This window comes from Mesoplodon densirostris, chromosome 3 (genome assembly GCF_025265405.1).
Source record: "Mesoplodon densirostris isolate mMesDen1 chromosome 3, mMesDen1 primary haplotype, whole genome shotgun sequence".
Lineage (NCBI taxonomy): Eukaryota > Metazoa > Chordata > Mammalia > Artiodactyla > Ziphiidae > Mesoplodon > Mesoplodon densirostris.
Window position 1 is genome coordinate 150355812 of NC_082663.1, and position 13928 is coordinate 150369739.

A 13928-nucleotide genomic window follows, 5' to 3' on the forward strand; every position below is an offset into this window, starting at 1 on the left:
TCTCTGAACACATTATGGCAAACAGACAGGAGTGCTTGAGGGCCATGCCAGGACCCGATCTTAAGGCAGACTTCTAAATTCCATGCTGATTTATTGAAACTTGGCATGCATTATTAACCCATATTTTTAAAAGTATATATTTTATCTTTAATAGTTTATAAATCCAATGAGTAACTTATTTTTGCCTTGCAGCTTTTTTATGTTAATTCTCTAAACACTCATTTTTATGAAAGCATCTAAAACCTTTCTGAAAACCGTAAAAAAGAAATTTTTATTTTATTTATTTATTTTTTTGGCTATGCCCCACGGTTTGTGGGATTTTTAGTTCTCCGACCGGGGATTGAACCCCGGCCCTCAGCAGTGAGAGCTCGGAGTCCTAACCACTGGACTGCCAGGGAATTCCTAAAAAAGGAATTTTTAAAGTTCTGTCTGTAAATAAAATGACAAACGATATCCGAGTTTGGGCATCCACTTGATGTCAAATGAGAGAATGTTTTCTAAAAGAATCAGGCATATTAAATGCAGTAGGTGTTTAGCCCCCATCTAGTTAAGTGTATTAAGAGTTCTTAGGTCCATCCTAAATTTATATAAACTTTTTTTTTTTTTTGGCGGTACACGGCCCTCTCACCGTTGTGGCCTCTCCCGTTGCGGAGCACAGGCTCCGGATGCGCAGGCTCAGCGGCCTTGGCTCACGGGCCCAGCCGCTCCGCGGCATGTGGGATCTTCCTGGACCGGGGCACGAACCCGCGTACCCTGCATTGGCAGGCGGACTCTCAACCACTGCGCCACCAGGGAAGCCCTTATATAAACGTTTTTTTTTGTTTGTTTGTTTTATATAAGTTAAAGTAGGAATTCAGGGACTTTCCTGGTGGCGCAGTGGTTGAGAATACCCCTGCCAATGCAGGGGACACGTGTTCCATCACTGGAGGGGGGAGATCGCACAGGCTGCGGAGCATCTAAGCCCACGCGCCACAACTACTGAGCCTGTGCTCTAGATAGAGCCCGTGCTCCGCAACAAGAGAAGCCACAGCAATGAGAAGCCCACGCACCGCAACGAAGAGTACCCCCGCTCGCCGCAACTAGAGAAAGCCCGCGCGCAGCGAAAAAGACCCAACGCAGCCAAAAAAAAAAAAAAAGTAGGAATTCAATTGTCTCAAGGATATCACAGCCTTAAAAAAAAAAAAAAACCGTTTAAAAAAATACTGTGGCAAAATACTCACGACATGAAATTTACCATGTACTTATTTATTTATATTTTTACCATCTTAACCACTTTAAAAATTTTATTTTTAAATCTGGGGCCGCCGAACTGCCGGAGGACGCCGCGTTCGACCGCCCGAGATCAGGTTCTGCTCGGAGCGCATGTCCCGCGCGGGTGGGTCGGTCCACAGTGTGTCACGAAGGCCTGTCACTCAATAACCAGAGGGCGGGCCTGGGAGGAATGTCCAATCAGATGCGACGGGGCGGTGCTCGGGGAACAATCAGGCGCTCGCGGGCCGGGCCCAGAGAACTGTCCAATCAGGGCCTCCAGGGGCGGGTCTCGGGAAACCGTCCAGTCAGGGGTCCGGGCAGCAGCAATGCCCGAAGCACTGTCCAATCAGAACGGCGGGGCGCGAAGCATCTCCCAATCAAGAGCCAGGTGGAAGAGAGTGCCAGGAGCACCGTCCAGTCAGAGCACGCTCCCAGCCCGTGAGCGGGTAGTTCTCGGCCGGCCGTGGCGCTCTTGCGCACCTGCGCCGCGCGGGCCCAGGTGTTCGGTCCCCGTACCTCTCACCTGCGCGGGCCGCGGCAAGGACGCCTGGGAGAGCCGGGAGCCCGGCGGAGATGGTGAGTACGCGGGACCAGGGCCCGAGACCGGGAGGGGCTGTTACGAACTGTCCGGAACCGGCTGGAAGCGGTCGCGGGGTGGGGTCCCGGCGTCTTCTCTGGCCCCCGCTTGTGGGGCTGGTGTCTCAGGACTATCTGGGTGACCTAGATGTGCACAACTGCCCTCCTCCTGGGGTCCGGGAACATCAGCCCCTGGTCGGCTCCTCCCAGCCGACAGCCTGTGCGGGCGGGCGGGGAGCCTGGGGAGATCTGCTTGGGGGCCCTGGGCTGGGAGGGCGTCTCCTGGTAGGTCCTCCGTCCTAAATGACCCCAGTCCCAGTTCTCATTCCCTGGAGGGACACTACTTGTCAGCTGACCGGACTCCTGAGGGGAAAAGACGGAAATGCTTCCTGCCCCCTGTTCTCGCAAGAACCACACAAGGGAGAAAAACTAACGCAAAGGTCAAGGAAAGCCCACTGTGAGATGGGGCAGCACCCCTCATCCCCTCCCATCCCCCAAGCCAAATGCACTGGCTACACAGCGGGAACACAGACGGTGTCCTTTGTTCAGGGAGCTCGTTAGTGAGCAGTGGGGGAGGGGTGCCCCTCGTGGTAGCGTGGCTGCACTTGACCCTGAGTCATCTGTGTCTGGGTACCAGTTCAGCACAACCCCTCCGTGGGTTTTTCACCTTGAAAAGATGTATTCACTTACTGGAACCTCATATTTTCAGCAAGTGTAAAATACATTGAATTAGTACAGCAGGAAATATAAGATAAAATACTTTGAAAGGGATGAGTTTCAGGAAAAAAAATGTCATACATTACGTTTGTTAAACATTCTTTTAAAATCTCTTCCTGTCTGTAGTAAGTTTCTCAGGTCTGTCCCTTCCTGTACAGCTGCAGAGAAGAGAATACAGTACCACATAGTGTGGTAGGTGAAATTGGTGAACTTTAAAGATTCACCAAAAATACCAGTTATTTAATTTGTGACAGTAGATGATACTGTTGTTTTTTATTATCTGCGATACACTTTGCTTAAATCTGCAGTAAGTTGGTTATTGTCCATGCAAGAGGTGGGAATACACGGATGTTACTTAGATACCAGTTTGTCCTGTCCCATGTGTGAAAGTGTCTATCATTTCTGCTTGGCTCCCTGTGGGTACCCTGTGGTGAATCAGGTCTCCCCCTCCCCATAGACACAGGCCTCCTTCGGACTCTGTTCCTTTCTGTAGATTTAGTCGTCCATTCCTTTGCCAATTCCGTCCTGTCAGGAGTTGCTGCTGCTTTAAAACCCTTGCAGTGTGATAGACGGATTCCTGCCTGGTTCTTCAGAATATTTTGCCTGTTTGGGGGCATTTGTGTGTAAAGTTAGTATTTGTCAAATCCTAAAAAACATCTGGTTTGGCAATTTTATGGAATTTTATAAAGACTCTGTCTTGGGAGGGTTGATATCTTGGTAACACTGATTTCTTTCTAAGAACATGTGCCATCTTGTCATTTATTTCATTTTGCTTTGTTATTATCCTTCATGTTTTAAAATTTTTGTTAGTTTCTTTTTATAGCCTTCATTAAACTGATTTTCTACTACTTCAATTTGGTTTTTACCATGGTATGTGTTATCTTCTTTTTTTTTTTTGAGTAATAATTTTTATTGGAGTATAGTTGATTAACAATGTGTTAGTTTCTGCTGTACGTATTATCTTTTTTCCTTTTTTAAAATTAATTTTTATTGGAGTATAGTTGCTTTACGATGTTATGTTAGTTTCTACTGTACAGCAGAGTGAATCAGCTATACATATACATATATCCCCTCTTTTTTGGATTTCCTTCCCATTTAGGTCACCACAGAGCACTGAGTAGAGTTCCCTGTGCTATACAGTAGGTTCTCATTAGTTATCTTTTTTTTTTTTTTTTCCCGCGGTACGCGGGCCTCTCACTGTTGTGGCCTCTCCCGTTGCGGAGCACAGGCTCCGGACGCGCAGGCTCAGCGGCCATGGCTCACGGGCCCAGCCGCTCCACGGTGTGTGGGATCTTCCCGGACCGGGGCATGAACCGGTGTCCCCTGCATCGGCAGGCTGACTCTCAACCACTGTGCCACCAGGGAAGCCTTAGTTATCTATTTTATACATAGCTTCAATAGTGTATATATGTCAATCCCATTCTCCCAATTCTTCCCTCCCACCTCTCCCTTGGTATCCATATGTTTGTTCTCTCTGTCTGTGTCTCTACTTCTGCTTTGCAAATAAGATCATCTATACCATTTTCCTAGATTCCAAATATTTATGCGTTAATATACAATATTTGTTTTTCTCTTTCTGACTTAACTTCACTTTGTATGACAGTCTCTAGGTCCATCCACATCTCTACAAATGACCCAATTTAATTCTTTTTTGTGGCTGAGTAATATTCCATTGTATATATGTACCACATGTTCTACATTTAGGTTGCTTCCATGTCCTGGCTATTGTAAATAGTGCTGCAATGAACATTGGGGTGCATGTGTGTTTTTGAATTATGATTTTCTCTGGGTGTATGCCCAGTAATGGGATTGCTGGGTCATATGGTACTTCGGTTTTTAGTTTTCTAAGGAACCTCCATACTGTTCTGCATAGTGGCTGTATCAATTTACATTCCCACCAACAGTGCATGAGGGTTCCCTTTTCTCCACATTTATTGTTTGTAGATTTTTTTTTAAGTTAAGTGTTTTTAAAATTAATTAATTAATTATTTTTGGCTGTGTTGGGTCTTCATTGCTGTGTGTGGGCTTTCTCTAGTTTTGGCGAGCGGGGGCTACTCTTCATTGTGGTGCATGGGCTTCTCATTGCAGTGGCTTCTCTTGTTGCAGAGCACAGGCTCTAGGTGCGTGGGCTTCAGTAGTTGTGGCTCGCAGGCTCAGTAGTTGTGGCGCATGGGCTTAGTTGGTTCACGGCATGTGGGATCTTCCCAGACCAGGGTTCGAATCTGTGTCCCCTGCATTGGCAGGCTATTCTTAACCACTGCACCACCAGGGAAGTCCTGTTTGTAGATTTAAAAAAATAATAATAATTTATTTATTTTGGCTGCATTGGGTCTTCGTTGCTGCGCACGGGCTTTCTCTAGTTGTGGTGAGCGGGGGCTACTCTTTGTTGCAGTGCTCCGGCTTCTCATTGCGGTTGCTTCTCTTGTTGCAGAGCACGGGCTCTAGGTGCATGGGCTTCAGTAGTTGGGGCTCGCGGGCTCAGTCGTTGTGGTGCACGAGCTCAGTAGTTGTGGCACATGGGCTTAGTTGCTCCGTGGCATGTGGGATCTTCCCAGACCAGGGTTCAAATCTGTGTCCCCTGCATTGGCAGGTGGATTCTTAACCACTGCGCCACCAGGGAAACCCTGTTTGTAGATTTTTTGATGATGGCCATTCTGACTGGCGTGAGGTGATACCTCATTGTAGTTTTGATTTGCATTTCTCTGATAATTAGTGATGTTGAGCATCTTTTCATGTGTTTGTTGGCCATCTATATGTCTTCTTTGGAGAAATGTCTGTTTAGGTCTTCTGCCCATTTTTTGATTGCGATGTTTGTTTTTTTGATATTGAGCTGCATAAGCTATTTGTATTTTTGGGGGGTTAATCCTTTGTCCGTTGCTTCGTTTGCAAATATTTTCTCCCATTCTGAGGATTGTCTTTTCATCTTGTTTATGGGTTCCTTTGCTGTGCAAAGCTTTTTTTTTTTTTTTTTTTGCGGTATGCGGGCCTCTCACTGTTGTGGCCTCCCCCGTTGCGGAGCACAGGCTCCGGACGCGCAGGCTCCGGACGCGCAGGCTCAGCGGCCATGGCTCACGGGCCCAGCCGCTCCGCGGCATATGGGATCCTCCCAGACCGGGGCACGAACCCGTATCCCCTGCATCGGCAGGCGGACTCTCAACCACTTGCGCCACCAGGGAGGCCCAAAGCTTTTTATTATTATTTTTATTATTATTATTTTTTGCGATACGCGGGCCTCTCACTGCTGTGGCCTTTCCCATTGCGGAGCACAGGCTCCGGACGCGCAGGCCCAGCGGCCATGGCTCTCGGGCCCAGCTGCTCCGCGGCATATGGGATCTTCCTGAACCGGGGCACAAACCCGTGACCCCTGCATCGGCAGGCGGACTCTCAACCACTGTGCCACCAGGGAAGCCCCTGTGCAAAGCTTTTAAGTTTCACTAGGTCCCATTTGTTTATGTATGTGTTATCTTTTTAAAGTGAACTTTCCAACTTGCTGTTGCTATTAATTAGAAAGGTAATGAAATTTATTTTTATGTTGAATTTTTATCCTGAGATCTTGTTCAGAATCTTATTGTACGATTATCTTTGTGTTCTGTTGGTGTCATACATGTGCAGCTGTTGAGTTAGGCATTAAGACAAGTGTCTCCTGGCATTGCACATCTGTGCATTTTCCAGATTGGATTGCTAATGTAATGTTGACTGAGAGGTCAGCTGTCCACACTTCATTTGTACCTAATTGTCTTGGAGAAAACAGTGAACTTCATACCATTTATATGTTCTTTGGTCTCGTTTGAATATTCTTTTGTCCATTTTCCTTTATCCAGTCATGCACATTACCATCTATTCCCCATTGGTAAGAGTGTTTTTTTATGTATGACTGTTGAATATTATAAAATGGCTTTCAGCAACTCTAAGATGATTACAGGTAAATCCTGTGAATTGATTTTAGAGTTTTCTGTTGTATCATATAACATCAGTGCAGGAAAATGCATGTGACATACGTACAGTTGACAGAAATATTTAAAAAAAAGTAATCCTCTGTTAAATGAAACTCAGCCCTAAATGTAGAACAAGCTTTCTTAAAAGACTTGAAATGAACCCCAGTGGCAGGCCCCTCTGCCACTCTCCAGATATGACCAATATGTTGAGTATGTTGAATTACGTGAAGATATATATAATTATGTATAATTATGTGTGTATATATATGTATATATATATATTTTTTAGATTTTTAGGTGCCAGTTTGCAGTCTTATCTCAAATGGTTATTTTACTGTTCTCCCTTACTCTGCCCTGCAGCCATTCATTCATATATATGTGTATCGATATCAACGTGTATATACACACACGTGAAAATCTCTGCCTCTTTCTCTCTCTCTCTCTCTCTATATATATATATCTACCCCTCCAAATCCCCTAGGTCTCGCACATTTTCCTCAGTAATTATATTTGATTTGCTTATTTACTGCTTTCCTCCAAAAGAATTTAAGATCCACGTGGTTCCGAATTTTTGTTTTGTTAGTGCTGTAGCCCTAGTGCCTGCAAGTACTGTAACCTAAACAAATTTTACTAAATGAAGAGCCAGAGGTCAGGTCTTCAAACAAAGCGTTTATGCATGGGCACGGGGCTTTGGCAGGAGAAGCAGTGTGAGATGTAAGGATGGAATAGGATGTTTCTGTTGGCTGCTCTCCACAGCGCCCGGCAGAAGCTAGCTTATCTTCTCATCACAGTGGGAAGTAACAGTCACACTAGCAAAACAACTGTGAGATGTGTGTGAAAGAAGGGCAAGTGTGCCAAGCTGGCATGATGTTATTAATTCACTGTTCTGCATTTCCTCTGCTGTGAACTCATTTTAATCATGTCTGCTTTACAGAGTTATTATAAGTATATATGAGCTAATGCGTGCAAATCCCTTTGTCTTTCTCATATAATGTGTGCTCAATGGCACATTTAAAAAATTAATATTGTAATATAACAAACATTTTTTTTAAAAAAAGAACGAAAAAAATCCCACAAAAACAAAAAAAAAGAAAAAAATTAATATTGTAAAGTGTTAAATATTTGATGGTTTCAAGCTAGGTGTGTTGGGAGTCCCTGTCTTAGTCAGGTAGGGCACCTGTAAGCTGGGTGGCTTATACACAACAGACCTATGTTTCTCACAGTTCTGGAGGCTGGAAGTCCAAGATCAAGGCGCCAGCAGATTCAGTGTCTGGTGAGAGTCTGCTTCCTGGTTCGTAGGTGGCTGTCTTCTCACTGTGTCCTCACAGGGCAGAAGGGTCCAGGGAGCTCTCTGGGGTCCTTTTTATAAGGGCGAATCCCATTCCTGTCCACCTCCAAAAGGCCCACCTCCAAACACCATCACATTGGGGATTAGGTTTTGATGTGAATTTTGGGGGGACACAAACCTTCAGTCTGTAGCAGTCCCCACGACCACCCTAGGTTCAGAGATTCACTAGGAGGCCTCCCAGGCTTCGGTGAATAGTCTGCTCATGGCTGTGATTTCTGACTGCAAGAATAAAGCAAAGTCAACAGGATTGGGTACCTTTCTCCCTGCATTGAGACTGTCCTAAGCCCTTTTTGTCTTGTCTGCCTTAGAGTCCCAGCTAAGCCCCTGCTGGGCAATCAGCCTCGGAAGGTCATCCGAAATAGGTTTTCAAAAGAGCTTTTTAGCAAACTGAAAACTTCTACCTAAAATTCCAAAAGTATATATTTACTTAAAGATTGCCTGTCTTTTCATTTTTGTTTACCTCTTTTTAAAATTAATTAATTAATTAATTTATTTATTTATTTATTTTTGGCTGCGTTGGGTCTTCGTCGCTTTGCGCGGGCTTTCTCTAGTTGCAACGAGCGGGGGCTACTCTTCATTGCGGTGCATGGGCTTCTCATTGTGGTGGCTTCTCTTGTTGCAGAGCACAGGCTCTAGGCATGTGGGCTCAGTAGTTGTGGCTCGTGGGCTCTAGAGTGCAGGCTCAGTAGTTGTGGCACATGGGCTTAGTTGCTCCACGGCATGTGGGATCTTCCGGGATCAGGGCTTGAACCCGTATCCCCTGCATTGACAGGCAGATTCTTAACCACAGCACCACCAGGGAAGTCCCTGTTTACCTCTTTTTGAACCTCCAGTGGGTAAAAGTCATAGTAAAAAATCATTTATGGACACCTAATCTTGCTTCTGATACTTAGGGTTCAAATTCCAATCCAGGCACCAGTTGGAAACAGCAAGGAAGCTGTGTCTCATTTTTCTTTGCACTGATGGGGATGATCTCTCTAGCATTTATAAAATTACAAGCAGATACCATTAGTATCCATTTTTACCATCCAAGCAGGTGCAGTAGCCACAAAACAAAACCATTTTAAGTAAAGAAAAAAAAAAAATCCCTCCCCCCCTTTTTTCCCTCATTGCAATCAAACCTTGTGTTCATTTCCAAGGGCTGCCATAACAAATTACCACAATGTGGGTGTTCTCTCACATTTCTGGAGGCTGAAGTCCAAAATGAAGGTGTTGGCAGGATCATGCTCCCTCAGAATTCTCTAGAGTCCTGGGGTCATTTCCTGTCTCTTATAGCTTCTGTATCCCGAGGCGTTCCATTGCTTGTGGCAGCATGATTCCAGTCTCTGTGTCCATCTTCTTCCTCTGCTGCCTTCTCTGTGTGGCTCTGTCTTCACATGGCATTTTCCCCGTCTCCTATGGACACCGGTCATTGGATTAGGGCCCATCCTAATGACCTCATCTTAGTTTGATTACATTTGCAAAGACCCTATTTCCAAGTAAGGTCACATTTATAGGTATCAGGGGTTAGGATTTCAGCCTATCTCTGTAAACGTATTTAGCATTTACAGGGATAGCGTTACAGCTGGGAAGATACTGGCTGGCACATGTGGGTGGGCCAGGAGGCCCAGCAGCTAGGCTGAAGAAAGGCTGGCTATCCCCTCCCCTTTGGTTTGTGTAAAATTTTGTTTCAGCTCTAGGAACTGATTTAACTTTTTTTCTCCTGATGCAGTACAATCTTTTAACATTTTTTGCCTATCCAGAGCTCACTTTTGTGAATTTGCCGGCCCTTTCTCCTCCTGCCTGGAAGAGAGAGCAAAAATCAAAGGTGTCACCTGTGCTGAACTTTGATTTTCTTCTCACTTGGCCTCCATGGCCACAGGCAGCTGGTATATCCAGTGAGCTGGACCTCCTGGAGTTGGATTGCTTATTTTTACCTCAGTCAACATTTTTTTTTTCTTGGCCCCGGCACGGCTTGTGGGATCTTAGTTCCCCGACCAGGGATGGAACCCAGGCCCCAGCAGTGAAAGCGCCGAGTCCTAACCATTGGACAGCCAGGGAATTCCCATACCTCATTCAACTTTTAGCCTCACACCAGACAGCTCAGCTGCCCTTTCATACCCTGGATGACTCCATAGCTACCCTGCCGCAAAGGTTTGCCATCCCCTCCTGCTTCACCCTCCCACTTCCCAGACAGTGCTTTTGCCATATTTTAGTGAATCGGGGTTGCTCTAGCAAATCCCAGTTCCAATGTGTCTGGTGTCCCCAAGACCACCCCTAGGTCCTGCAGGTAGGATTCACGTGACAGCATATAGTTGGAGTCATGACTATGATTTGTTACAACAAAAGAACACAGCAGAATCAGCAAAGGGAAAAGGCACATGAGGAGAAATCTGAAGGAAACCAGGTGCAGGCTTTTAAGAGTCCTTTCCCAGTGGAGTGGCACATAACACGCCTGAGAGCCCCCAGCGATGGGTTGTGACAGCATGTGAAATACCATCTACCGGAGGCTCACTGGGGACTCAGTTCACCGGGGGTTTCTGTCAGCTCACAGCTGATCATGTGAGCATCCTCTGCGCAACAAGGGCCCAAAGCCCAGACTCCCACGCGAAAAGCAGGTGCTCAGCACTGTGTTGTCTGCACAGTCAGAGACAGGGAGTAATAATTAGGGTGATGTGAAACCTTCAGAAATTAAAGTTCCCACACATTGGCCAAGGCCAACCTTGCCATCAGTCACTGCCAAGGGTAAAGTTAAGGTTTGCCATGTCAGCTCCTTTCCTGCACGCTAGGTAGAGGAAACACTACATATAACTATACAGAGAGCATCTCACCTCCAGAAGCTCCAGAAGCTCCTGTTGTTCTCTGTACAGTAGAGATATTCCTGTTATGCTGCTACTCCGTTGAATATGTACTAAATACTGGCATCAGGATTATTACATGAGAGTGTTTTTCTTTCCCACGCTCATGGATGTCAGTGGGTTGATGAACTTTTTAAAAAACCATGGCTTAAAGGAGACATGCAGCTCAGTGGTCCCTGTGCTTAGGGGTTGGCCTGACACGCTCATGTGCCCACCAGGGGAGGGACATGGACGTGAGAGAAATTGAGAGTGCAGCCTCTAGGATGGTTTGTGTGGAATCACTGTCTCCTGGAATTTGAGGCAAGGGAGTGTTTCCTTTGTAGGAAAGCACTGCTGAATCCTCTATGTATTTTATACTCAAGGCTAAATTTGCTGTCAGATGTTTTCTTTTTTAAATTAATTAATTAATTTCTTTTTGTCTGCATTTGGTCTTCATTGCTGCACGTGGGCTTTTCTCTTGTTGTGGCGATCGGGGGCTACTCTTCGTTGTGGTGTGCGGGCTTCTCATTGAGGTGGCTTCTTTTGTTGTGGAGCATGGGCTGTAGGCACGCGGGCCTCAGTAGTTGTGGCTTATGGGCTCTAGGCACATGGGCTCAGTAGTTGTGGCGCACGGGCTTAGCTCCGTGGCATGTGGGATCCTCCCAGACCAGGGCTCGAACCTGTGTCCCTTGCATTGGCAGGAGGATTCTCAACCACTGCACCACCGGGGAAGCCCACTGTCAGATGTTTTTGATGTTAAAGTCCTTTGCAAAGTAGGACTCTTAACCTTATTCTCAAGGTCAGCAAGAGTACTCTTTTATGGGTCTGGTAGAAGAGCTGTTTTGGCATCATGTAACATGTGTGTGTGTGTGTGTGTGTGTGTGTGTGTGTGTGTGAACTCAGAACTGGTGGGCAGCAGCACTGGCTCAGGAGTGTAGGGAACGTATGCAGTTCTGACGTCCTATTTTCATGAAAATACACAGAGGAAAAGAGTAGAAACTGAGCTGGTGATAAGTATTATACAAAAATGTTAAAATTAATACTTCTGGGGCTTCCCTGGTGGCACAGTGGTTGAGAGTATGCCTGCCCGATGCAGGGGAAACGGGTTTGTGCCCCGGTCTCGGAAGATCCCACATGCCTCGGAGCGGTTAGGCCCATGAGCCATGGCAGCTGAGCCTGCGCGTCCAGAGCCTGTGCTCCGCGGCGGGAGAGGCCACAACAGTGAGAGGCCCGCGTACCGCAAAAAAAATAAAAAATAAAAAAATTAAATTAAATTAAATTAAATTAATACTTCTTCAAAAGAAATATTTCATTCAGCCAGTTGGACTGTCCTGATGGCCTGGAGTTCTTTAAGACAGTATGGCTTGGATGTACCTAGAGTCTGTCATACAGAGTGAAGTAAGTCAGAAAGAGAAAAACAAATACCATACGCTGACACACACACATATATATATATGGAATCTAAAAAAAAAAGGTTCTGAAGAACCTAGGGGCAGGACAGGAATAAAGATGCAGAAGTAGAGAATGGACTTGAGGACATGGGGAGGGGGAATGGTAAGCTGGGATGAAGTGAAAGAGTAGCATGGACTTATATACACTACTAAATGTAAAATAGATAGCTAGTGGGAAGCAGCCGTATAGCATGGGGAGATTAGCTCGGTGCTTTGTGACCACCTAGAGGGGTGGGTTAGGGAGGGTGGGAGGGAGACGCAAGAGGGAGGAGATATGGGGATATATGTATACATATAGCCGATTCACTTTTTTATACAGCAGAAACTAACACACCATTGTAAAGCAATTATACTCCAATAAAGATGTTAAAAAAAAAAACCGACAATATGGATAGCAGGCCCTTGGAGCAAGTTGGGTTCCCACAGACCCATGGGCCTCTTATATTTGGTGGCAGAAAAAGAAGGAAAAGTTCCCAGTCCTTCACTGTGTTTGTATTCCTTAAGCCTCATCCAGGTTGACCTTGGGCTTCATGTGCTTATGGATGTTGTACAGTAGGAAGGAGCTAAAGTCACTTGTGTCACAAGGGATTGATGGGTCTTAAAATGCAAATATTATTTCATTTGTATAGCATTTTTTTCGTTTCTCCAATGTGGTCTAAACCCTTTGGTTAGAGAAGAATAAGACTTGAATGGTCACAGTAAAAGTGTAGAGATTAAGTTCAGTGTGTTAGTGCTGTTAAATCTCTGAGGATAATCCATGATTGTGGACATAAAGTAGGAGGTGTGATGACTGAATCACAGAACAGATGTTAGGTGACCATGGAATCTTATTTGAACTTTCTGTGACTTGAGTACAGTTGTTCAATGCTGTGAGTCTCACCCATGCTCCTGCACATATCTTGGGTGTTTCAGAACTCAGTGGTCTTTGAGGATGTGGCCGTGGACTTCACTCTGGAGGAGTGGGCTTTGCTGGATACTGCTCAGAGGGAGCTCTACAGAGATGTCATGCTGGAAAACTTCAGAAACCTGGCCTCAGTGGGTAAGAATGACATCATTCCTTCACTTAGTCATTTAGAGACAAGCATTTCTGGCACATCACTGTTCCAAGAATTGGACTGTGGAAAGAGAATACGTTAACTAATAAGACAGACATGGTCATAACCATCATAGAGCTAGAATCTAATAGTTTCTCCCCATGAGACTGAGAATCTGTGTATTAAACTGAGCTTTTCTTTCTGTAAAGAAAGCTCCCTTAGCATCATTGGTGGATATAGATTTCATGGGGCCTTAGGGGGCCCAGTGAGGTCTGTTTTTGAACCATATGAGAATTTTACTGTGTTTATTAAAGTGCTTACCACTTTGACCCCTTATACTTGTTATTGATGAAGTCTTGACATAGCTAAACTCCTCAGTGACCTTTTTGGCTAACAGGTACCTACCTCCTTTCTTGTAAGATTTGTTCCCTTCTTGCTTTCAGATGATGAGACTCAATTTAAGGCCAATGGGTCAGTTTCTCAGCAGGATATTTATGGGAATAAAATTTCCAAGGAGCATAAAATATCAGAGTTCACTGGAAATGATTCCTTGGCCTCCGTCTTAGGAAAAATTTGGGAAGAACTCAGCCTTGAAGATCAGCACATAGATCAAGGGAGACATCCGAGGTGAGTTGCACTCATGAGAGAAAACAGTATTCCAGGAGGGAATCTTAGTATGACATAAAGTTTAAGAAGCAAACAAACAAAACACATGTAAGCCTAGATCAAATTTGTTTATTCATAGAGATTTTCACGATGATTTTTTTTCTTAAATGCGACATTGATGTTGAGTGATAGAA

General features: G+C 45.2%; 1 protein-coding gene across 4 annotated transcripts in view; it reads left to right on the forward strand.

The window, feature by feature from the left end:
- Nucleotides 1-1692: 1692 nt before the first annotated feature.
- LOC132487034 (zinc finger protein 555) overlaps nt 1693-13928 on the forward strand; it is a 38420-nt gene continuing 26184 nt past the window's right edge. For all 4 annotated transcript variants that reach the window (XM_060094596.1, XM_060094595.1, XM_060094594.1 and 1 more), the window contains exons 1-3: nt 1693-1827; nt 13007-13133; nt 13572-13755. In XM_060094596.1, the coding sequence (XP_059950579.1) occupies nt 1825-1827; nt 13007-13133; nt 13572-13755 (314 nt within the window). In that variant the 5' untranslated portion in view covers nt 1693-1824. The remainder of the gene's footprint in view (nt 1828-13006; nt 13134-13571; nt 13756-13928) is intronic.